This window comes from Coregonus lavaretus (genome assembly GCF_964263955.1).
Source record: "Coregonus lavaretus genome assembly, chromosome: 19".
Classification (NCBI taxonomy): Eukaryota; Metazoa; Chordata; class Actinopteri; order Salmoniformes; family Salmonidae; genus Coregonus; species Coregonus lavaretus.
The window spans coordinates 39,311,831-39,337,702 of record NC_140006.1 but is presented as its reverse complement, the minus strand read 5'-3'; the positions used below and the strand labels follow the sequence as shown (position 1 = coordinate 39,337,702).

The 25,872-nt window shown below is 44.7% G+C and overlaps 1 protein-coding gene across 2 annotated transcripts; it reads left to right on the top strand.

The window, feature by feature from the left end:
* The first annotated feature begins 905 nt into the window (after positions 1 to 905).
* Positions 906 to 25,701, top strand: LOC311146192 (TSC22 domain family protein 2-like). Of its 2 annotated transcripts, XM_084182692.1 has the most exons (4): positions 906 to 3,402; positions 13,503 to 13,577; positions 23,240 to 23,291; positions 23,965 to 25,701. In XM_084182692.1, the coding sequence occupies exons 1-4, from the start codon at positions 1,532 to 1,534 to the stop codon at positions 24,364 to 24,366; spliced, it is 2,400 nt and encodes a 799-aa protein (XP_084038818.1). In that variant the 5' UTR covers positions 906 to 1,531; the 3' UTR covers positions 24,367 to 25,701. The 2 variants fall into 2 exon arrangements, with proteins under 2 accessions (XP_084038818.1, XP_084038819.1); XM_084182693.1 differs by lacking the exon at positions 13,503 to 13,577.
* The last annotated feature ends 171 nt before the right edge of the window (positions 25,702 to 25,872 follow it).

Below are 25,872 nucleotides of genomic sequence, written 5' to 3'. Positions count from 1 at the left end.
TACAGTACTATGCAGACATTGTTGTTGTCAAACGTTCACTCTGTAGGCTACAGTAGATGTGTCTCACGTGGTCCCACCTGGAAAACGAGGTCTCATGGGGACATTAGAGCAGAAATAAATGAAAAGAGACAACATTTTGAAGAAGCTGAGTAATATTATGAACAATCCAATAACCTCAAACTAATAAAGCAAAAATCATCATGATGTGCTTGGAATGTCCCTCTAGTTATACTATGAACAAAGTCAGATCTAAATATCTTTAGGCACAGTGGTTCTAACTTGCCAGATCCTAATGAAAACTATTTAGCTAGGGATTCACACCAATCTATAATTATATTGAACTGACTGAATATTTTAAGATTTGCATACATTGGTATGCAGAATGAGAACCCGTTCAACACAAAGACCCCCAGGGGTACATGGAGGGGTTTCACTTTGGATTGTTGCCAATCCCTTCAATAGTGTTATTCACCCATCCCTTGAGGGGAACAGGATGGTAAGCGTGCAGTTTATTACTAACTTGGCTGACATCCTCCCCACATTTTTTTTTGATGGGGTGATGTCAGCCAAGTGATTAATAAAAATGCCTAATTCAAATGATGCCTCAACAAATAACAATCAAGTTTAAAATTGTCTTAAATTGAGAGATCTTGAGATGCATACAACATTTAGTCTGTAAATGCCTTTCAATTGAGACAAGTTGTCTAAAAAGCTGCTGTTTCACGAGAGATAGATAGAGAGAGAGAGAGAGAGAGAGAGAGAGAGAGAGAGAGAGAGAGAGAGAGAGAAAGAAATAGAAGGTAATTGAAATTCTCAATAATCATGTACGTAAATGTTGTTGCGTACGCTACCCACGATGCAGTGCGGTTGTACATAACTAGCCTAGGCTAGCTAGCCATCTTGACAAGAATGAGGGAGGTAGCCGCTGTTCGGAATTTCAGTTCCCTGAAGTGTGAAATAGAGACGATTTATGCTTGGAAATGTGTTACATATACCTTTGAAACAGGTGTTAGTATTGAATCATTTTAAGTTCGTAAGTCAAGAGGGGAGAGGAGACTTGTTCCGCAGGATGTCTTACATACTTGTCCCAACGTAAAGGAGTGTTGTAGCTAGCTAGCTAGCTCGTTGAGTGGAAAGGTACGGGCCCGCTTCACAGTCGGACTAAAGTAGCTCCCGCAGCTGGGGAACTCTATCTGCGACAGCCGCCATCTGACAACTACGGAGTCGGGACATTACTTTACTGGGCAGGCCGGTACGGACGGATCAAAGCTTTGGATCAGTTATTGAATTACTACTTCTATTGGCAAACGCTGGACTTGGAAAGGTTGGGCTTCAATGTTATGAAGTCGTAAAATGCAACAGGAGACGAGAGGAGGAAGGAACAAGGATGAGTCATACTCCTCATGATAATAGTTTTAAAAAACTTACATCGATGCAAATACGCTGTTTCAGATAGTCAGCTGATATTAGCTAACTCACTTGCTTTTAACGCGAGACATTTAGACGGGAGTTGTGAACGCAGGCTCTCAAAATGTCTAAAATGCCGGCTAAAAAGAAAAGCTGTTTTCAGATCACAAGTGTGACACAGGCTCAAGTTGCGGCCAGCAGTGCCACGGACGACACGGAGAGCCTGGACGACCCAGACGAATCACGGACTGAAGACGTGTCGTCGGAAATATTCGATGTGTCCCGGGCCGACTTCGAGCCGGAGGTATGTGATCGAAGTTCGTCTGAGGAAACCCTAAACCATGTAGGGGAGCAAGAGGCACCTGGCGTTATGGTCCCGCCGCGTAGTGGACCTAAAGTTGGGCAGATACCTGCAATGTCGGGGCCTTCAAATGGAGGTTTTGCTATTCGAAAGGTAGGAGTGGCAGGCTCGCCTCATGTTAGCCAGCAAACTCTGGGAAGTGGTCCGTCAAGCGGCCTCCCTATTGCTCTGTCCGGGCTCATGCCACAGCCTGCCCCAGCGGCCAGTGGCGGGGCTACAACGGTGTCAGTGAGCACATCCCAGCCAGTAGTACCTAGTTTAACCCCTACTTCTGCTATATCGTCGACAGCAAGTTGCAGTTCACGTTTCAGGGTCATCAAACTTGATCATGGTACTGGAGAGCCCTTCAGAAGGGGCCGATGGACTTGCACAGAGTTCTATGAGAAAGACTCAGAGGGTAACACAGTGGTCAACAGGACTACGGATAACATTAGGCATGTCAATGCGTTTGACCCCAGCGCTGACAGGGACAGCGGGCTGGGGTTGACGGGTGGTACGGTGGTCGCCCCGTTGACTCTCTCCGGCCAGGGCCTAGACTCCATAGTGGACGCTGCTGCACTTAATGCCTTGTACGTTCACCCAGTGGACACACTGCAACAGCATCAGCAGCAGCTCCACCACCAAAACTACAACATGGGGCAGCCTGGAACAGCCACACCCAATGCTTTCCCCACCAACAAACCCATGGCTGTCCCAGCTCAGCAGCCAACGCTGAGTACTATCCAACCCGCTGCCCCCCAGAATCTCCTTCCTGTGGGGCTCAACGGTCTGCCTCAAACTGGCATCCACATACAGAAATCCCCTAGCATGCCCCCTGCAGCCCAGACCCAGCCGCTGGCCTACCCCCCCCAGCAGCAGCCGGCCATGTTACAGCAGCTTCCACTGGGACACCACCTACCCAACCAGCCCCCAGGCCTGCCCCAGAACCAGGTGGACTACTACCAACACCAACAGAACCAGCCTGGCATGCAGGCAGTGGCCTCGGCTGGCCAGACCCTCTATGTGGGACAGACTGTGGGTCATGGCCCGTCGCTGGTCATGACTCCCACCACCGGGGCTCCGATGCTGGGGCAGGTAGGGGAGATGGCGGCAGCGGGGGGAGGAGGTTCTTTACCTGTCAGCCAGCCAGCTTCAAGCCTGATGGGGGGAGGTGTCGGGTCATCCATGCTACTGGGCGGAGGCTCTACTCTGCAGCAGCTTGTGGGTCAGTACGCCCCCACGGGTATTCCTCAACCCTTTGGCCTCCACCCTTCGCCTCCCGGCGCACAAAACGTGCCTACCGCCATCATAGCAGTGAGCACCGGCATCACTGGCGTGCCCACCCCCACCGCCGTGCACAGTGCCTCCTGCGCCACCACCGCAGCAGCCCCCACCGCCATGCCAAACCTGACTGCCTCCTTGTTGCCCGGGCAACAGGCTCCCATGGCCCGCGATGGCAGGGGGGCGCAGGGCCTCCCGGCGGCCGTGTTCAGCCAAGTGGAGGAGGGCGGTAGGAAGGCAGAGGGCCTCGCAGCAGCCCAGCATCCCACCTTCTCTGAGAAAAACCTGATGAAGATCCCTGAGAGCCTGCATCTGGCCGACAACCCCTCTGTGAACAGCCTGTTTGGAATACCCATACAAATAGACGAGGACAGGTAAGCCACCACCGCCACCACCTTTCACCCTGTCACAGTTTACCATTGATCAGAGAGAAGGGAATAACCTGGCTAGAAAGTCAACAAAATGCTGTCAGGCCACATACTGTAGACTCTCAGGGTCAGGGCCATTCAGACGCATGGCTTAGGCCTAGGTAACAATAGCTATTGCGAAATAATAGCTCAATCTCCTATGTTGAGGTTTAAATCATTTTGGCACGGTTTCTCTTTTTAAGCAGTACAATTGGCATGCTTTTATAGCAGTGTGGAAAAACATTGGAGCTGTGGAGTGGTTTTATGAAGTGTGTGTGTGTGTTCACGAGGGGGAAGGTCTGTGTTTGAACTCATGGCTGCATGTTGCATCCAGCCAGCTCTCTGGACATGTAGATGGACTGGAGACGAGTGGAGAGCAGCGGGTGCGTTCAGGAGATCTCAAATGTCTTTCCTCTTGTCACAATCATGTTTTGTTATCAGTGGTTTGGTTGGCGTGGTTGGACAGACAAGGGCTTTCCTCCAGGGCTCTGTTTAAAAGTAGAGCACTATGTAGGGAATAGGGTATCATTTGGGATGTAGCCTAGCGATACAGGGGAGCAGAGGGGTACACAGGAAGGAAATAGAATGTTTCTCAGAAGGCAGACTCTCCAAAGGGAGCTGGAGTGGAGGCCACTACAGGTCAACCCCCATGGCCACCACCCCCAACTTAACACCTGGGTTAGAGAGCAATGAGCATACATTATTAACTCCTTACTGGTGTACAGTAGTGTGTGTACTCCTGTTGCTTTGATGTATTCTTGTCTGTTTTCAGTTGTTAGTCTAAATCCAATGTTCCTAACTTGACCTAGGCTAATCTCCAGCTATCCTAACTCTGTTGCCATCACACGTTAAAGGTCCAAAGCAGCCGTTTTTATCTCAATATCAAATCATTTCTGGGTAACAATTAAGTACCTTACTGTGATTAATGACATTTTTTTGGATTGAAATGGTAAAAAATAAACACATAGCTTCTAAGCAAAGAGCAATTTCATAAGGCCCCGTGTAGCTCAGTTGGTAGAGCATGGTGTTTGCAACACCAGGGTTGTAGGTTCGATTCCCACGGGGGGCCAGTATGAAAAATGTATGCACTCCCTAACTGTAAGTGGCTCTGGATAAGAGCGTCTGCTAAATGACTCAAATGTAAAATATAAATAAGAGTTTTGCTAGGACTGTCTGGGAGTGGTCTGAGTGGGGTGGGGAAAATGGAAAACTAGCTGTTATTGGCAGAGGTTTGGAACTCTCTTTCTTATTGGTCTATTAACCACTTTATCGCCTGGTGATGTCACCGGGCCAGCCAAAACTCCATCCTCCCAAAAAAGGCAGACATTTCAGGTGTTTTTTTTTCAAACCGCTCTTACATCATTTTCACAGTATCATTCCAAACTCATAGTGTGTGTTTAAAAAAACAACAAAAAAAAAACATATATCACAGGAAAATCACGTTTTTGACTGCACTGGGCCTTTAAGGCAATTTTTAAGTTGATGGCCTCTGTAACCAACTTGCAAAATAAGCTTATAGCCAGCCACCTTCTACACTAGAGGCTAGACATTCCTTTTGTCTTAGTCCTCCTGTGTGCTTGACCTTTTTTGAAATGTTAGCTCCTGCCATAGAAAAAGGCTTCCTCATTGAAGTATGGTGGAGGCTGCAGCTTGTGTTTTGCCACATTTCATGCTATCAGAATTTCCATTCACGTAGCTAGTAGACCCCACTTAGGAAAATGTTCTGGGAGGATGGGCCAGGAGTTGGTGCAGTGCTGCTAGTGAGGCTGCTGGGTATTTTTTGGGTTAAGTCTAGCCAAGTGGATTGCTCAAGGACTGTTGTTCGGCTGTATGATGTGTATTCATTTGATACAGGAGTTATCAAGTTTTGGTATAAGATAGGCCTACAAACAGATAAGGATGATATATTGAAGGATATACTACAGTCTGACGTAGGAGCCTTACAGATGGTAACCTTAGACTGAAAATAGTCATTTTAGTGTATACAGTTTAGGAACTAGACTACAAAGTAGATGATCACGTCCTAAATTATCATACAGATTGGGTTGAGAGGGTAGGGGTTGAGAGGGTAGGGGTTGAGAGGGTAGGGGTTGAGAGGGTTAGGGGTTAGGGTTGAGAGGGTTAGGGTTGAGAGGGTTAGGGGTTAGGGTTGTGAGGTGTCACTCACACTTCCTGTTCATATGCTACAAGTTTCAGTTCCTGAGTTGAGCGCTCGTCAGGGTCGGCAAGCATTAGAGGAAACGGTAAAGTGCCTCAAATCTCTTGGTGGTTTCCTTATACAGGTTTTATAGACTGAAATATAGCCTAGACCAGGCAACGTATGCAGCAGCGCAGGCATTTTGCATTCGGTCACATGTCCTAGATACCTACAATAGTTTTACCATTTCTGTTGATTTACGAGCCTAACTTGCCTTACAGGCTTTAAAAAAAAATAGTTTAGTGTGTTTTTGCAGCACAGGGGTTTTGTATTTTGACGGCACTGGTTCTGCTCTTTGTTGATTCCTGAGCTTAACTTGCATTTTAGCCTTTGAAAAAGGGATTTAGTTGTGTGTTTGAACATGTAAGTTACCCAGTTTTGCCATTCACAAGTTGCTGTGTTTAAAACTGCAATGCAGAATCAGATTCACTCCTTGCAACTAAGTGACTGGCTCTCTTCTTTTAGCTGTTGTGAGTGAAGCAAGCAGCCACTTGTCCCAGGCTCGTGAGAACGAAGACTCTCTCAAACTGATTAGAGCGGGGGTCTCTCACGATAGCATCAGCCCTATCGGGAGGCGAACAGTGGTCTTTCCACTGTGCCCCCGTACTACAGAGGGGCGTGTCGGCCGTCAGTCACTACTAGTTGTTGTCATGTTGTTCTTCTGTCATACATACTTATTTTTCTCTGTCGGAAACTTAATCGAAACTCGTCGGTGTCACCCATCGTCACTTGTCAGGAACTGAGTGGCGTGTGAAACTGTGCAATGCCTCAACCAAAACCACACTGGGGCCCTGGCTGGCGAGACCGTTTCCACTGCAGTCTTTCAGCTGTGGCAAAATCATTTCCTCCACGGCCAAAAAATATGGAACATGGAAAAAATATTTCTGCTGGGGCACACGTTGAAGATGCTGTAACAGTCCACATTTACTTTTCCTCTGCAAACAAAACGAGTAATGAATAGAAGAATCTGACAACCCCATAGTAGAATAGTTGATCTATTTACCTAGTCGGCTTGTTGTGTGTTCTATGCCAGATAAATATTCCCCTCGAGGCTCATTCAAGTTACGAGTGCCTTAGGGAAACAATTACACAACTCGAATATAGGCTGCAAAAATAGGCCCTGTGACCTTTTTCCTCTGCTACAAATCTTTCCAGAGGAAACGCTCATCTGTTTTGTGCATTCTGTACCACCCCAGTGTCTTTTGTGCCAGCGGGGAACATCCTCTGTTGCAGTGTCTAGAGCCAGGCCCCTTGACTGACTGACTGACAGGCATAGAGAGGCAAGGCAAACTGGCAGTTGTTGCTCGTCAGATAAGTGTTGAATGACATTGCGATGACTGAGGGATTCCCAGAACTCTAGGAAGCCGGCGCAGAGTGAGTAGAGTTCCATGGAGTCCTATTCTATTACAATGTTTCCAGATTGGTGTGTAAGGTAGGTATGTGAGTTATGTAGTAGGCCTGTCTCCCTTGGTTACATCAGGGCTATAACATCTACGTCCAACTAACCAGTTTTAGGTTTGTTTCACAATAGAAATCAAATGTCATCAAAGATGTTGCTAATATTGGGTTTCTAATTTGTTGCTGTCGCAGTGACTGCAACTGTTACTGTAATGAGACGACTAAGTCATGATCTGATTTGATCTGTGTTGCACATTCTGCCCATATGTTTTAGAATTTGTAATGGGACACGGGTCCCCTCCCCTCAAGCATTAAACTGTTATTCTAATGGCAAGTTCGGGAACGTTTTTTTCGAGTCAACTGTTGCTTCATCTGTAAGTCAGTGTCCCCCCCTGCCAGTTCTTCCTGAAAGTGATTACTGTAGAGCTTAGCTGTCTGTTGACTCGCTTCCCCCCTCAGCCATAGCTAGACTAAAGATGGACGATTAAGCTGCTCTCCCGCCATCTATCTGCTTTTTACTTCAGATTTGGAGACGTTTAATGTTTGCCTGATGGTCGAAAAACTTGTTGCAGAACATTTTGCAGCTTTATGTGGTGTTGTCAGAGTAAAATACATTTTAGGGGAAGATGTTAATCTAGTTAGACTTGTATAATGAACTGAATACGCTATTTGCATACAAAAATAAATAATGTTGAATAATGGTAGCCTAATTGACCTTTATGGTGTCAGTCAAAGTAAATCACCTGGTGGATGGAATGTGTTCTAGATCCAAGTTGGCTGATCTGTGCAACCTGACTCCTCCACAGCAGCCCAGTAGAAGGTGGCAAGGAGTGATTGACACTGAAATGAGCCAGTGTGTGGACAAGATGTGTCTGGGGAAGGGGTTTGTGGGTGGACAAGGAGGTGTATCTGGAGGAGGGGTGTGGTGTGTTTGGTTTGAGTAGTGTGTATGTGTGTGGAATATGGGTAGAGGATGGGGGGGTTGGGATGAACTTTGAAAGTTTTGAGTACAATAGTCTGTTAGGGGAAGTATATGTATTTAATGTCAGGATGGACATGTGTGACAACGAGTGGCACTTGGCCTTTAACCCCAGGGTGTTCTGCTGTATCCTGTTTTGCTGGCTAGAGAGAGAGAAGAGGGGGCAGGCCTGGACCATCACTGATCACTGTGTGTCCTGACTCGCCTGCAACCTCTGCTACTCATTTATAATGTACCTGAAGATCTGCATCCAGCCCCATGCTCTTCACTTTCATACCATTCAGCAGGCAGGGGGCCCTTTTGGCTAAAACGGGTGAACAGAATTAGCCTACCACCAGTAATCTTTGCACTGCTTTGAACTCATCAGCCTCTCGAGTCCTGTCTGCCTTTTTTAATGCTATTCTAAAGAAAGGTGCATTGTTCTCTGCGGACCCACTCTGCAGGTCTCTCAGTCTTTAGGTTCTTTCTCAGTCATCACCTCTGCCCAAGGTACAGAGAAAGGCACGTCAGCCCTGTCTTCAGAAAGAAAGCCACGTCAGCCCTGTCTTCAGAAAGAAAGGCACGTCAGCCCTGTCTTCAGAAAGAAATGCTCAGTCAGCCCCGGCCTCAGAAAGAAAGGCTCCTCAGCCCCGGCCTCAGAAAGAAAGGCTCCTCAGCCCCGGCCTCAGAAAGAAAGGCTCCTCAGCCCCGGCCTCAGAAAGAAAGGCTCCTCAGCCCCGGCCTCAGAAAGAAAGGCTCCTCAGCCCCGGCCTCAGAAAGAAAGGCTCCTCAGCCCCGGCCTCAGAAAGAAAGGCTCCTCAGCACCGGCTTCAGGCCACTGCCGATAATAGACTAGTTTAACAGTTCCTTCATGGGGATGTACTGTTACTGTACGTCACAGAGGGCTCAAGCGGAGATGTTATTAATGCACAGTATTTAGGTGGGCGGTGTTTAGACCTTTCCCTTGATCTACTTTCTTATCAGCGTAAATCTGAAAGGACTGATTGGTTGGCCAGGTAGGTTAAAGCAATGTCACAAACTTCATATACGTCACTTTTCTACCTGTCCTATCCACATCCTCACAAGAGTATGGGAAAACAGGACATGGCCTATAGGAAATACAGTGAGTCCAAGAAACCACAGTTCCCTGACTCTCTCTCCATAGTTTTGTTTTCCATCACCCCTGCTTCCTGATTAGGGGCCTACAGTACAGGGGAACATTCATAAAAGTGTGGCCATATTTATGAATTTACAGAGTGGGCATTGAGCCCCCTTCTCTTACTCCCCACCACCCCACTGAACTAAACCTGTGCTGCAGGGGGACTCCAACATGGCGCTGGAATCTAAGTAGTCCTGACCTAGTTCTGCCCAGGCTCTGATGGATTGGGCAGATGACAGAAGGCCTCATCTTCTTTCTAGGGCTGGCAATTGCCAGGGACCTCGTGATACGATGATATCACCATAATTTGGAGCTGATATGACATGAACTGCGATTGTCACGATTCTGTATGTATTGCGATTTGATACTGTGATTTCTATTTTTCCTAACATATTGCTCACCATGTCTGCTGCAGAGGGACAAGAGCAATCTGACTACGTTTTGATCAGTCGTGGAAATAATCAGTCTTGGCTCACCATTTTCAAAAGAAGATGGAGAACAAGCTATAGAAGGAAAAATACTGTAGTTTTGGTGGCGGTACAGCTGACTAGTGCAAAAATATTGCGATATTGTCAAAAATAATATCACTATGTAACTGAATTGATTCACAAAGCCCCTATGGCTTTTCACATGCTCAGTGAGTTAGTGAGGTTGCTCTGAGGTCCAACACCCTGCAAGCAAACCAACCAGCCGCCAGGCTCACTCACGGCTGTTCTGTGTGTGCAGGGGTGAACGCAGCCAACGTTTGACCCAGATAGAAATGGTTGACATCAACGAAAAAGAATGCCTGAAAGGTTATTTTTGTTGAACCGGTTTTTGGGGTCATTAGTTTTGCTTGAGGGCAGCATTGAGTTAGGTTAGGCAACATGCAACTATCAGTCATGTTGGAGCAAAGTTTTCTAGTAGATTTTCGACCAATTTAGGCCTAGGAATGAACAGCATACCTATGGATATGGCTGTCATCTAGGCTATCTCAGTCATGGGCTGATGGGCGTGTTGCTTCACGGGTTGAGGTCTGTTAGTTTAGGCGAACGTTACAACCAGTCATAATTAGGCGAACGTTACAACTAGTCATAATTAGGCGAACGTTACAACCAGTCATGTTTAGGCGAACGTTACAACCAGTCATGTTTAGGCGAACGTTACAACCAGTCATGTTTAGGCGAACGTTACAACCAGTCATGTTTAGGCGAACGTTACAACCAGTCATGTTTAGGCGAACGTTACAACCAGTCATGTTTAGGCGAACGTTACAACCAGTCATGTTTAGGCGAACGTTACAACCAGTCATGTTTAGGCGAACGTTACAACCAGTCATGTTTAGGCGAACGTTATAACCAGTCATGTTTAGGCGAACGTTACAACCAGTCATGTTTAGGCGAACGTTACAACCAGTCATGTTTAGGCGAACGTTACAACCAGTCATGTTTAGGCGAACGTTACAACCAGTCATGTTTAGGCGAACGTTACAACCAGTCATGTTTAGGCGAACGTTACAACCAGTCATGTTTAGGCGAACGTTACAACCAGTCATGTTTAGGCGAACGTTACAACCAGTCATAATTAGGCGAACGTTACAACCAGTCATAATTAGGCGAACGTTACAACCAGTCATAATTAGGCGAACGTTACAACCAGTCATAATTAGGCGAACGTTACAAAGGTGTCCTTTCAGAGTCGAGATTTCCAACTTGAAAATAGGATAGGATAACCGCTCCAGTTCATCTGTTACATTGACGATGAAGGTGGCCTAGAATCATGTGAGCTAGGCTTGGGCGGTATACTGGGGTATTTTGAAATACCGACGGTATGATTTTCAATATCGTCAACAAAATAAAAGCTTTGCGGGGTTGCATGCTACGCCACAACTTAAGTTAACTAAATGTTAACTATCTTAAGATGTGCCAAATAAATTATCTCCAGCTCGGGGCTCCAACTATGCATTTGGTTTGCTAACTTGCTAGCTATGTGGCTAGCTTGCAAGAGCAATCTTCTTGCTTACAGCAGAGACAATCAATCCCCTCCTGGATCAGTCCCCTCCCTGCTGCCTAAATTTGTTTTGTGCGTTCAGGAACAGTATGAAGGTATGCCAATCTGGATATCGCCCCACCCTAATGTAAGCCCAGCCGAGCCCACCGACGACCTGCAGCAACCCTCTCCTAAGCTTACATTTACATTTTAGTCATTTAGCAGACGCTCTTATCCAGAGCGACTTACAGTTAGTGAGTGCATACATTTTTCACACTGGTCCCCCGTGGGAAACGAACCCACAACCCTGGCGTTGCAAGCGCCATGCTCTACCAACTGAGCTACAGGAGGGCCAGCTTGACCGGTGATGTTATGTCCTCTTTTACCTGAGTGTGTGTGAACAACTAATTGACCGGCATCGGTTCATTATTTGAATTCCATTTCATTTTTTTTTCTTCAGATCAAGGCCGAACTGTGCGATATAGGATGCAGTTGTAGTTTCCAACAGGCCAATATTGTACATAGTTTAGTGTAGAAAACGTAGGAATAAACTACAACGATCATAATCCATTGCCCGCCTACTTGTCCGGTCTGTGTGTTTCTTTTACGCCTGATGCTTTAGGTTAGTGTGGGGCAGACACAGAGGTTAGTGTGGGGCAGACAGAGGTTAGTGTGGGGCAGACACAGAGGTTAGTGTGGGGCAGACACAGAGGTTAGTGTGGGGCAGACAGAGGTTAGTGTGGGGCAGACACAGAGGTTAGTGTGGGGCAGACACAGAGGTTAGTGTGGGGCAGACAGAGGTTAGTGTGGGGCAGACACAGAGGTTAGTGTGGGGCAGACACAGAGGTTAGTGTGGGGCAGAAACAGAGGTTAGTGTGGGGCAGACACAGAGGTTAGTGTGGGGCAGACACAGAGGTTAGTGTGGGGCAGACACAGAGGTTAGTGTGGGGCAGACACAGAGGTTAGTGTGGGGCAGACACAGAGGTTAGTGTGGGGCAGACACAGAGGTTAGTGTGGGGCAGACACAGAGGTTAGTGTGGGGCAGACACAGAGGTTAGTGTGGGGCAGACACAGAGGTTAGTGTGGGGCAGACACAGAGGTTAGTGTGGGGCAGACAGAGGTTAGTGTGGGGCAGACACAGAGGTTAGTGTGGGGCAGACACAGAGGGGGTAAAGAGAGGAAGAATGCTTGATGGAAAGGGATAGAGAGCGGTTGCTTCGCGGATCTCTACCTGAAAATACATGCTCTAAGTTATTGATAGTTGCTATTCAGCTGTTATAAAAGGACGACTTATTTACTTTGAAGAACTACTAAAATAGTGATTTGTCAGACAGCATAGGTAGCAGCTCTATAGAGATGATGACTTGGAATGAAATAATAGTTATCAAATGTAATATACAACACAACTGAACTATTTGATTGAAGTAAAGTCATGTTAATAAGTGATGAGCAGTAATGGACAGACACTACCATCATGGGATTTTTATTCATTGTTTTATTCTGTGTTACACCGTTGAACCCGCATAGTGCATTTAATGTACAACACTATATAAAAATCAAAAACAGTGATTCAATTTTTTTATAATAGAACGGAACGGACCTCAAAAAGCGCTATTTGCTCAACACTGTTAGTACTGCATGAGTTTGTATGGATGTTGGGTTTTGTATGAAGCGAGACAGAGGGTGAAGGAGGAGCTCCATAAAAGTGTTTGGTCATGAGCTAATGTGACAAAGGGAGTTTGTGCCAGAGATTTCTAGGAAAAGAGCCTTGGCTCAATGTTCAGATATTCACACATGCTGTACGGGGTGGGGGGGGGGGGGTGCACACGTGTAGTTTGGTTTATGGACATGGGGCTTTGGGGGGGAGGGCATTTCTCCGTCCTCATAGAACATGGTGTGCTTGTGGCCTCCAAGGCCCCATAGTCGGGACATGGGAGGGAATGGTAGCCATATGAACTCGCCTCCTATCAACACAGCGGTTGGCAAAATAACTCCTTTCCTACTCTGCAGAACTCAACACTTAGGCGATTTTCCAGTTTTAGCCTCAGTTGCCTGTGCTGCATTCAAAATATTTTTAAGAGTGTGGGGTTAGATGTAGGTATAATGTTGATTTTTACCTACAGCTAAGCAAGTTTTATTTGAATATTTGTGAATTATGTACTGTTTGCTCATCTTGAACTTGTGACAGACGATTTAGTGAAACGCCTTCAGGCACAGCCTCTATCCTCCTAGCTAGTTAACTATGCACACAGTATTCTTTCTTCTGATTTTAAGACGTTTAACAATACGAGACAGGTCTCTCGCTTTCTCCTGTCACTCTTTCTTCTCTGATTCATCCCCTCTCTCTCTTCTTTCTCCCCTGTTTTCTCTGACTTTGGTTGGCACAGGAACCCCTCCATGGCGTTCTACCAGGCCTTCCAGTCTGGCAGCAGGCTGCGGGACTCTAAGGCCCACAGTGATAGGTACCGTACCGGACTGGACTGGATGGGACAGGCCTGCCTGTGTGTGTTTATGGGTGCATAGCAGCTCGGCAACAGTGAGCTTTCCTTTGTGGATGTGCATGGATGGAAACCGCATGGCAGCTGGGATGTTGGCCAGCCAAACCTCACACTCAGCCAATAGGCCTACATCAGTACATTTACATTTGAGTCATTTAGCAGACGCTCTTACCCAGAGCGACTTACAGGAGCAATTAGGGTTAAGTGCCTTGCTCAAGGGCACATCGACAGATGTTTCACCTAGTCAGCTCGGGGATTCGAACCAGTGACCTTTCAGTTACTGGCCCAACACTCTTAAGCGCTAGGCTACCTGCCTCCTCAGTAACACTAAGGCCTACTAAAGCCCATAAACAGTTGTTCCCTGAACCTCCCCTCAACTGACTCACGCTAGTCAGTATGTCACTGAACCGAGTGGTGCTAGAAAGGGCCAACTACTTTTTCTTGTCATAATATGAAGTCATCAATAGGAATAATCAGTGATGAAATAGAACATGACACATCCGATACCTTTCCCTAACGCTCCTACGTACAGAGCAGATTTGCCAATATATTATGACTTCTCACCTTTCGGACAGCTAGACGGAGGGTGCATTCAGGAGGCAGGACATTCTTGAGATGACTCTATAAAAATGAAAAGGCAACCACACAGTGCCTTCAGAAAGTATTCACACCCCTTGACTTTTTCCACATTTTGTTGTTTTACAAAGTGTGATTAAAATGGATTTGTCCTTTTTTTGTCAACGATCTACACAAAATACTAACATTTGTAAAACAATTATGAAAAATGTAACACTATCTTGATTAGATACGTTTTCAACCCCCTGAGTTAATACATGTTAGAATCACCTTTGGCAGCGATTACAGCTGTGAGTCTTTCTGGGTAAGTCTCTAAGAGCTTTCCACACCTGGATTGTGCAACATTTGCCCATTCTTTTGAAGATTCTTCAAGCTCTGTCCAAATCATTGCTAAACAACCATTTTCAGGTCTTGCCATAGATTTTCAAGCAGATTTAAGTCAAAACTGTAACTTGGCCACCCAGGAACATCCACTGGCCTCTTGGTAAGCAACTGTGTAGATTTGGCCTTGTGTTTTAGGTTATTGTCCTGCTGTAAGGTGAATTCATCTCCCACTGTCTGGTGGAAAGCAGACTGAACCAGGTTTTCCTCTAGGATTTTGCATGTGATTAGCTCCATTTCTTTTTTATCCTGAAAAACTGCCCAGTCCTTAACGATTACATACCCATAACATGATGCAGCCACCACTATGCTTGAAAGTATGGCGAGTGGTACTCAGTAATGTATAGGATTTGCCCCAAATATAACACTTTGTATTCAGGAAAAAAAGTTAATTGCTTTGCCAAACTTTGCAGTATTACTTTAGTACCTTGTTGAAAACAGGATGCATGTTTTGGAATATTTGTAATTCTGTACAGGCGTCCTTCTTTTCATGCTGTCAATTAGGTTAGTATTGTGGAGTAACTCCAATGTTGTTGATCCATCCTCAGTTTTCTCCTATCACAGCCATTAAACTCTGTAACTGTTTTAAAGTCACCATTGGCATCATGGTGAAACCTCTGAGCAGTTTCCTTCCTCTCCGGCAACTGAGTTAGGAAGGACGCCTGTATCTTTGTAGTGACTGGGTGTATTGATACACCATCCAAAGTGTAATTAATAACTTCACCATGCACAAAGGGATATTAATGATCTGCTTTTTATTTTATTTCTACCAATCGGTGCCCTTCTTTGCGAGGCAGTGGAAAACCTCCCTGGTCTTTGTGGTTGAATCTGTGTTTGAAATTCACTGCTTGATTTGAAGGAACTTCTAGATAATTGTATGTGTGGGGTACAGAGATAAGGTAGTCATTCAAAATCATGTTAAACACTATTATTGCACACAGTGAGTCCATACAACTTATTATGTGACTTGTTCAGCAAATGTTTACTCCTGAACTTATTTAGGCTTGCCATAAGAGGTTGAGTACTTATTGACTCAAGACATTTCAGCTTTTCATATTTAATTAATTTGTAAAATATTTGAAAAACATAATTCTACTTTGACATTATGGGGTATTGTGTGTAGATCAGTGACGAAAAAATCTCAATTGAATCCATTTTTAAATTCAGGCTGTAACACAACAAAATGTGGAAAAGGTCAAGGGGTGTGAATAGTTTCTGAAGGCACTGTACATGAAACCATATCTGAGGAGAGCGCAGCACCAGACTGGAAATGAATGTGCGTCGTTAAAGCAGCACTCGGCTGACAGACGCCGTGGAGGAGAACTGCACACATACATAGTCAGTCATTTCATACACCGGACCTCATATAGTCAGTCATTTCATACACCGGACCTCATATAGTCAGTCATTTCATACACCGGACCTCATATAGTCAGTCATTTCATACACCGGACCTCATATAGTCAGTCATTTCATACACCGGACCTCATATAGTCAGTCATTTCATACACCGGACCTCATATAGTCAGTCATTTCATACACCGGACCTCATATAGTCAGTCATTTCATACACCGGACCTCCTCCAGCCATAACGCTGTGTGCCTGAGCCCCACTCGCACTAAAGCATCGATTGGCTGGCTGACTGACTGACTTAGTGCTTTTAAACCGGGACGCTGCAGTAATATCATGTACTTCTTCCGCCTGGAAGAGTACATGTGGATTTCAGTTGTGCTGTGTTTTGAGACTTTACTGTTACTGCATGCACCTGGAATGTCTCGTTGGTTTACATCACCAGCACCACAGGATGGCGAGGTGGAGGGATAGCATCGGTGCCCTCGGCCTCACTTTCTGCTTCACTTCCTGTGTTTAGAGGTGCTGTATTTAGGGTGCTCCGTAGGCACACACTTCCATGAGTGTCCGTTTCCATGGCAGAAGCGCAAACGGGCCAGGCTCAAGTCATCTGTAGATCTCAATGGTGCCCCTGGCGCTCTGAGGCTGTATTTCATGTCAAAGTTCCCCCTCAGGAGGCTGAAAAGATTTCATGCGCCATCAGATCCTCAAAGTTCTACAGCTGCAGAACATCTTGACTGGCTGCATCACTGCTTGGTATGGCAATTGCTTGGCATCCGACTGCAAGGCGCTACAGAGGGTAGTGCGTACGACCCATTACATCAATGGGGCCGAGCTCCCTGCCATCCAGGACCTCTATACCAGGCAGTGTCTGAGGAAGACCCTAAAAATTGTCACCCGTCATAGACTGTTCTCTCTGCTACGGCACGGCAAGCGGTACGATGCACCAAGTCTGGAACCAACCAGACCCTGAACAGCTTCTACCCCCAAGTCAAGACTGCTAAATAGTTAGTCTGGGTAATAGTTAAATAGTTAACCAAATATCTGCATTGACCCTTTTTGCACTAACTTTTTTGACTCCTCGCATACGAATATTAGAAAAGTAAAACGTAGTAATAATAGATACACAATGAGTAACGATAACTTGGCTATATACAAGGAGTACTAGTACCGAGTTGATGTGCAGGGGTACGAGGTAACTGAGGTAGATATGTTCATATAACTAGGAATAAAGTGACAGACAGTAAACCGTAGCAGCAGCGTATGTGATGAGTCAAAAACGTTAGTGCAGAAAGGGTCAATGTAGATAGTTAAATAGTTAACTAAATAGCTACCCGGACTAACTATTTAGCAGTCTTATGGCTTAGTCATAGAAGCTGAGAAATATTAGAAAAGTAAAACGTAGTAATAATAGATACACAATGAGTAACGATAACTTGGCTATATACAAGGAGTACTAGTACCGAGTTGATGTGCAGGGGTACGAGGTAACTGAGGTAGATATGTTCATATAACTAGGAATAAAGTGACAGACAGTAAACCGTAGCAGCAGCGTATGTGATGAGTCAAAAACGTTAGTGCAGAAAGGGTCAATGTAGATAGTTAAATAGTTAACTAAATAGCTACCCGGACTAACTATTTAGCAGTCTTATGGCTTAGTCATAGAAGCTGACTATAGGTTTTACTATCTGTCACTTTTTTTTCCTATCCTGTTGCCTGGTCACTTTATTCCTATATGCTGTATGGCATCCTATTCCCTGTATAATGCACTACTGTTGACCATGGCCTATAGTCAGCTTCTATGACTAAGCCATAAGACTGCTAAATAGTTAGTCCGGGTAGCTATTTAGTTAACTATTTAACTATCTACATTGACCCTTTCTGCACTAACGTTTTTGACTCATCACATACGCTGCTGCTACGGTTTACTGTCTGTCACTTTATTCCTAGTTATATGAACATATCTACCTCAGTTACCTCGTACCCCTGCACATCAACTCGGTACTAGTACTCCTTGTATATAGCCAAGTTATCGTTACTCATTGTGTATCTATTATTACTACGTTTTACTTTTCTAATATTTCTCTTTTCTTTCTCTGCATTGTTAGGAAGGGCCCGTAAGTAAGCATTTCACTGTTACTCCACACCTGTTTACGAAGCATGTGACAATTATTATACAACATTTTAAAAAAAAGTTATTCAACCTCATTTTGAAACCGATTGTGCTCTCTCAACATGATTCCATAGAGATTGTTCCGATGTCTCTCAACATCATGCTTCACCGTTCCCTCCTAATGTTTACTGTAAAGAGTTTACGATGGATGGATGCCCCATTGCCAATTCTCTTGCAAGAAGAAAATGTTTATCTGTTAATTTCCTTCTAGTTACGAAAGGAATCTGCTTATAGTCACACATTGTTTTGAAAAACCTTTCATGCTAGCAGCAGGTATTTACTCTCAAAGGTGTCAAGGTAGTCAAGCCCACCTGCAGGTACTGAACATGTGGACTGGCCTCGCCTTTTGAGCTTTGCGCTAGTTTTATCGAAAGCCAAGCTGAGCCAAAAGCCCTAACTGGGCTTCTCTCGGCACTGAAGCACCGACGGTAGTGATCCCAGTGACACTGAGGCAACAGTGTCAAGGTATGACAACAATTCCAGGTTCCAACTGAGTTCCCCCCCCCCCCCCCCCCTCAGTCCTCGTCAACGTCGGAGCTCTTCATGACTGTCCACTCTTCGGCGACTAATACATCTTTGATTCACATTCTTCTCTTGAACCCTTGAGGTTTTAACCGTCTCAGTCGTGCTGCTTGGAACACCAAACCCCATTTTGAGCTCCATTAAGCTCCGTCTGGTGCTTGCACAAGGTAAACTTTACAGAGTTGCGTAAGATGGGTGATAAGAACCCTTTTTTCCCCAGCGGCTTTTCGTTTGATCTCAGCCCAACCCTAAGCCCTGCCCCCGTGGGCTCTGACGAAGAGAGGAAGTTTGACACCTTTACCCACGTAGAGCCGGAGAAGTAGCTTTATACCACCGATGGTACATGTTCGAAGTCAGTGTCTCGAACAAAGAGGGAGGCCTACGTGGCTTTACCTAGAAGCTATTGGCCTAACAAGATCATGTGTCAGAACAGGCTTGGGAAAACTTGTAACATCACCTGGCCACATTTTGTTTCGCCTTACAACAACAAAATTCACAACTTTCAAGCATCATTTTGCTTCTTGGACGCACTGCAAGAATTATGCCAATGGAAGGATTTTACAGTTAGTTTTTTCCTATGTAGATGCATAGGCCCACCAGAATGGTGTGAAAAACGGTACACGGTAGGTACCGTATTAAAGTAGCTTAATTTGAGTGGACACTGCCCAGACTGATCAATGATCCGCTGGTTTGTGGCAGCTCTGACCGGTGCTGAATACCACCATGTGCGCTGATCTAGCACCAGCTATATTTGGCAATCCCCCGGTCCTTTACACTGAATAGCAGTCTCTTCTATTCACTGTGCTTAATGGCCAGAACAGACTGAGGTGTCAGACTGTCCTCGTCGTGGTCACATTGACCTCTGCCACAGTCGCATAGTTGGACTACCATCCTCCCTAAATATGGTGGGGTGGGGGGGTGGGGGGGGTGGGGGGGGGGGGGGTGGTCCACCACACCCCTGCCAGCGTCCACCACACCCCTGCCAGCGTCCACCACACCCCTGCCAGCGTCCACCACACCCCTGCCAGTGTCCACCAGTGGCTGGTTTTATCCAGGCTCATCTTGAGCAAACATGGAAGAACCACACTACTGTACTCCATGGTATTTTATCCTGTAAACCGGGCCTGTGTGCTGTCATGTTTGTCGTTTCTGAGCAAATGAATAAACAAACTCCCCTTCAGTCTGTCCCAGCGTCTAACTACATCATGCTGATATTAACCCTTTACATACTGTACACGCGAGAGCCCAATGTTTACATTAGTCATTTAGCGGACTCTCTTATCCAGAGCGACGTACAGGAGCAATTAGGGTTAAGTGCCTTGCTCAAGGCCACATCGACAGATTTTTCACCTAGTCGGCTCGGGGATTTGAACCAGCTACCTTTTGGTTACTGCCCCAACGCTCTTAACCGCTAAGCTTACATGTTTAATTCTGGTTGTTTTGTTGTTCATGCACTACTAGCCCAGTGTTGTGTAAGATTTATTTTTTAATGAAAGTGCCAAAGGACCAGTGACACCATGGCGACAACAGTGTTTGGTTTAGGCCTACGTCAAATGATTAGGCAAGTCCATGATTGCATTCATGCATTTGATTTTAAGAATTTGAACAGATTATAGTTTTTGTTCTCTCACTGGCGTGGGAGCAGTCTGGAGGTATTTGGACTTGGGGCCCACGGCGACGTCTGTGCTTTTTACAGAGCGAGGGATCCATCGGGTCAGACCTTTTTGAAAACTCACAGCAGGCAGGAAACCTATAGGAGGGCCTGTGTGCATGCCTGGAACGGACCCAATTAAACACACATTTGGGCCGTGTTGCGTGAAGTTTGTGTTTTGCCTGCTTTCTCCAAGGTTTTTGTGGCTTACGTAACGACTCCTTGGCAGTGGGGACCTGCCTGGCTTCGCATATGGTTGCTTTAGGCTGCCTGGTGACCCAGGTGGGCAGGGAGAAATACTTTCAATACTTTTCTATTAGTTCCATTGCAACAGGCAAGCACAGATAGTTTTTGAAATTATTTCTAATAGTATTTGAACCCAGGTCTGGTGCTGTGCGCATGTGTGAGCTGAGCTTGCATTGTGTTTGAGGTTTTGGGGGAGTGTGCCCACTGCCTCCTTGCATGTGACATGTTTGTGTCTTACTCTGCCTTCATTATCCATCATCCTCTTGTCAGCGAGCTCAGAGAGGAGATTTGTGGTACAAATGATGTCACTGGACTGGCTGCAGAGCTAGGAGGCCATTCCTCCCTGGAGAAGCCTGCTGATGTTAATCTGCTTGTGCTTCCGCCCCTCCTAGACAGTTCAATTGGATGGTGAACGAACAGAATGTCTTGTGTCGTGCTCCATCGCCATCCAATGCTCATTTTGACGGAAGCTCTAAGCGTGTGTGTGTGTGCAGGCACTCGTTAGACGTCAAAAAGCAGGAGCTGTCTCAATGTATTCCTAGCCTTCTAAAGTGTTAGTCACTACAGTGCAATATGTTAACACCCCGATGTATGATGACCATTGTAGAATGGCACCGAATGTCAACCCATGCAATCAGTCCTTGCTGATAAAGGCTACCACATCATATCTGGTGGTGAATACTGCATATATACACACACTATGGCCAGTTTTAGGTACACCACCCGGTTTACGAAAATGGTTCGCTCCTACAGACAGTCGCGTAGCCGTGGCGTGCTATATAAAGCAGGCAGGCAGACAGGCATTGATGTATTCAGTTACTGTTTGATTGAACGTTAGAATGGGCAAAATGAGTGACCTTAACAACTTTGAGCGTGGGATGATCGTCGGTGCCAGGCGGGCCGGTTCCAGTATCTCAGAAATTGCAAAATTTGGTTTGAAATGTGGTTTCAGTCAGATGTTTGGAATACGTTTTGTGCACACGTTCGATAAATGTAGACTACATTTCCAAAAAGGTAACGTTGCAGAATTATCACACCTGTCGTTGAATGAATGCATGTTATTTTTCCGTAAATTTTTTTTTTTTGGGATGCATATAGATTTGCCTCAGCCATGAGTACAACAATGCACACAAAAAATTATCGAGTCAAAATAAAAGTCACGATTTATTTTCATTCTGGTCCTCATAACAAGATGTGTTAACTGTAGTTTTGTCAAAGTTTATGTTGTACATTGAACTCGTGCTAGATTTTGATCGCACAGTATAGACGAATGTGAGTCATGTCTGCGTTTAAAGATGCACTATTAAGAAATAGCTCCGCCATTTCCTGGTTGCTAAAATTATAATAGTTCACCTAATTTCAGGTTGTGACAAGACAAGGAAGTATAGTATAGAGAATTATTGTTGTTTTTAAGCTGGTGTACAAAACAGAAAGTAAAATATGCAAAAACCAAACTTCAAAACAGGAAGCATAGACATGGCACACATGGACCAGATCTACCTCTTCCAATACTTATTATTTCTTTTTTTATTTGCTAGATCAGCTTTAATATTGCAGATAGATTGTAACTTCCATCAATGTAATTGTCTGCATCACTTCCAATCCCCCGCTTCCAAGACTTGCTTTCAATGAGAATATATAACTCACATTTCTATGTGAATTTTGTCGTGTCGCCCAAAAAGTTAGATATTGTAGCATTAATGCGGCCATATGACTGGCCTTTCTCCTATAGGTTTTGCTGTGACCTACATTGAACTGTTGTCTGCGTCACTACTAGTAACTTAGCATACTAGTAGTACTAAAGTGGGTACTTAGTAGCATGACATTCATATCTTAATAGGCTACCCTTTTACTATCATAATTGTCACTAATGCTTTAATCAATTTACTGCATTTGAAGCACTTACGATTTTATGATATAGTTAGGATATTTGAGGAATAATATAGAAAAAAAATCATGGCTACTCAACTTGGTCTCAGAGCATTTCGTATTATTCTGTACTTAAATCCGAGACACCACATTTTAGTATGATATGTTACGTTTCGTATAGTATATATTAGTTTGTGGATGTCCATCACCCATTTCGTATGATATGTTACGAATTACAATTCATATTGTACGTTACGAATTTGCTAAACTTAGTATATGTTAAATCTGCAAAACGTATATGTTACGAATTCTAGCTAGCTGGCTAATGTTAGCTAGGTTAGGGTTAAGTTTAGGAGTTAGGTTAAAGGGTTAGGGTTAGCTAAAAGGGTTAAGGTTAGGGGAAGTAGTTGCAAAGTAGCTGAAAAGTTGCTAAAATGCTAGAGTTGTCCGTGATGAGTCTAACTCGCAACCTTTGGGTTGCTAGACGTTCACGTTATACATCCACCCCAACCAACCCCCCTACTTTTTGTTTTTGCCTTATGTAACCATTTTGTCTTAATGTAACCATACCAAACAAACATATCATTTCGGATTTACATTTACTATGTTACGTCTAGTCTATGAGACCAGGCTGGGCTACTTTTTACTTTACTTTCATGATCAACTGGCCCATGGTATCTCACAGGTTTCTACTGTCAGAAATTAAAGAAGTTAAAGAAACCTTTTTAAAGTGCATGAAAAGTAGTAGTAGTAGTAATAGTAGTAATAATAAAAATAAATAAATAAACCAATAATTGGTTCAATAATTCCCCTGTGATTGTCTTCGGTCTAATATCCTCCTCTCTTCCTTTTTACAGTGCCTCTGGAGCCAGTGTTGTTGCCATTGACAATAAAATCGAACAGGCTATGGTAAGTGTTTTATTTAACCATATTCATTTTATGGTATCATTTGCCTTCATTTTTTGTTTTAAACGGTATTGTTGAAATCTCATTGTTGAAATGGAACTACTGTATTGCAAGGAACAAATCTCAACTCATGTCCTCATGTTTTAGGTCCCTGGTTTAGGTCCCTCCTTGGTACTTAACTGAAAAACGAAAGTAATTAAAATAATTTGCCGTCTAGAGACTCCATTACCTAGTTTCCTTGGTCTGATCCAGTCGCTGACGAGGACGAATACAAGCATAAATTGTGGCCTGACTTATCACTGACTTCATTGCCCCTCCGGGACATTTTTGTTTGCCAAATCATCATGTGCCTACAGGGTTTGCTTTGTTCAGCTAATGTACATAGGCTAGTTGTTTTCTGCTCTGTCCTCTCGCATTGGCTGTTAGCGCGCTAAAGACTAATAGCTTGTTCTGCTCTTTCCTCCCACAGAGGATGGTAGTGAGCTAAAGGCTAATAGCATGTTCTGCTCTGTCCTCCCACAGAGGATGTTAGCGAGCTAAATGCTAATAGCATGTTCTGCTCTGTCCTCCCACAGAGGATGTTAGCGAGCTAAATGCTAATAGCATGTTCTGCTCTGTCTTCCCACAGAGGATATTAGCGAGCTAAATGCATGTCCCCTGTTTTCTCTCTCTTCAGGACTTGGTGAAAAGCCATCTGATGTATGCGGTGCGTGAGGAGGTGGAGGTGCTGAAGGAGCAGATCAAGGAGCTGTTTGAGAGGAACTCTATGCTGGAGCAGGAGAACGCTGTGCTGAAATCCCTGGCCAACAGCGACCAGCTGTCTGAGCTCTCCGTCCGGCCGGCCGCCACAAACTCTTCCTGCAGCACGCCTCCCCAGCAAGGGGTGGGCCAAGGCCAGCTGCAACTACAGCTACAGGCTCCACCACAGGCCCAGGCCCAGCCTCAAACGCAGCAGCCTCAACTCCAGCCCCAGCAACTCCAACCCCAGCCTCAGCCTCAACAACTCCAGCCCCAGCAACCCCAGCTCGACGCCAGCCAGCCTTCGCCGCAACCGCAGCCCAACGTTAACTCCGCTTGAAGTACATCCTCCCCCTCTCTCCGCTACAGGAGGGGGAGGGGAAAAAGTAGAAAAGCACCCTCCAATTATTCTAAATTAGCATACGAAGCAAAAAATTAAATAATATTGTCTTGTTCTCCACCAGCTTGACCACCACAACCAAGAGCAGTGCTTCAGTGTCTGTGTGCGTACTGTATGCCTGTTGTTTGGCCTTCCCAGTGTTAATGCAATCATCGCGCAAGGGGGGGGGCTTTTCTTATGGGGTGCCATGCTGGAGCATGGACTGGTTGAGTGCTGTCAGACCCTGTGGACCAGACCCCCACCCACAAAGGAGTGGTGCAGCTCACATGAGAGGATGAATCAGAGCGTCCAAGAGATTATTTTTTTTTGTAAGAGATTTATTTTTAGCCTTGCTGTTTCATGTTGTAAGTAAGAAGCGGGGGAGAGATCTATTTTCGGAGCCGCGCCAATCCATGCATCAGTCTAAAGTTCTACGGTTAGTGTTTATTTATTACGGGGCTGCTATTTTCATGAAAGGAACGTCACAAAAAACAAAAAAAGTTTTTTCTTTTTTTTTTGTCATCAGTGTTTAAAATAATTGGCCGTACACCCAATGGGTTGTGTATTACATTAACCAGTTGAATATGTAGGCAATAATAAAGAAACTGACATATACGTCTAACACTAAACAGGCAGTTTTACAATGGAATTGTTTATCCGCACCAGTCAAGATCCAGTTTGAATGTACATTTTGTATAGTGTAAAGTATTAAGAACATAGCAAAGTTTGTACAGGTGAAAACCAAGTCTTCTGACAGGAAATCTGAACGTGAATCTGCGGTAGGCTATTTAGACAAACTTCCAATCCAATTGCTAGTTTCTGTCTCCAAAATGGAAAGTGTATTGTCATACCCTCATGTCTTCTTGTACATGTGTTTTCGGGGTGGGGGGAAAAAAGCTGTGAAATCGTTCATACCTACTTTGTAACCAAAGATGCAAAGCTGTAATTCAATTATTATTTTGCAATGCACACTTCTGTAATTTTTTTTCTCTTACTTTCACAACAAAATATTTTTGTTGCTGTTTAGCATGTTCTGCATGATCTGTAATCTTCAAACCACTTTCTTACCTCATATTTTTATTCAGCACTCTTATTGCAAGATAGTAGTCTGTGAACAATGTAAGTGGAGACAGAGCTAGGGTTTTGGTAGTGCGATACAAACAAGTGTTACGGGCAGTAGCTACAGAAAATGAAGTGAGCCATGTTTTGTTCATTTAAATGGTGTTTGAATTTCATATGCCAATAGTTTTGTTACATTGCAAATTTAATGTATTTAAATAAATGCAATATTCAGAATTTTTTTTGTGTGAATTTACTACCCATTAGAAACTACAGGAGACTGAGAAGTCATTTTAAATTGTCACAATTGTGTGTGTAATTAGTTTCTCTACATAAATGCCAAAATTAATGTAGTATTATATTAGTTACCTTCTAGCAAACCTCACAACTTGACCATTTGAGGAGTAA

Bases quoted from the DNA above. Each gene is read 5' to 3' on its own strand.
- LOC311146192 (XM_084182692.1), top strand. From the start codon at position 1,532: ATGTCTAAAATGCCGGCTAAAAAGAAAAGCTGTTTTCAGATCACAAGT. The intron at 13,578-23,239 runs GTACCGTACCGG...TCCTTTTTACAG, and splicing joins TCTAAGGCCCACAGTGATAG to TGCCTCTGGAGCCAGTGTTG. The intron at 23,292-23,964 runs GTAAGTGTTTTA...CTCTCTCTTCAG, and splicing joins ATAAAATCGAACAGGCTATG to GACTTGGTGAAAAGCCATCT.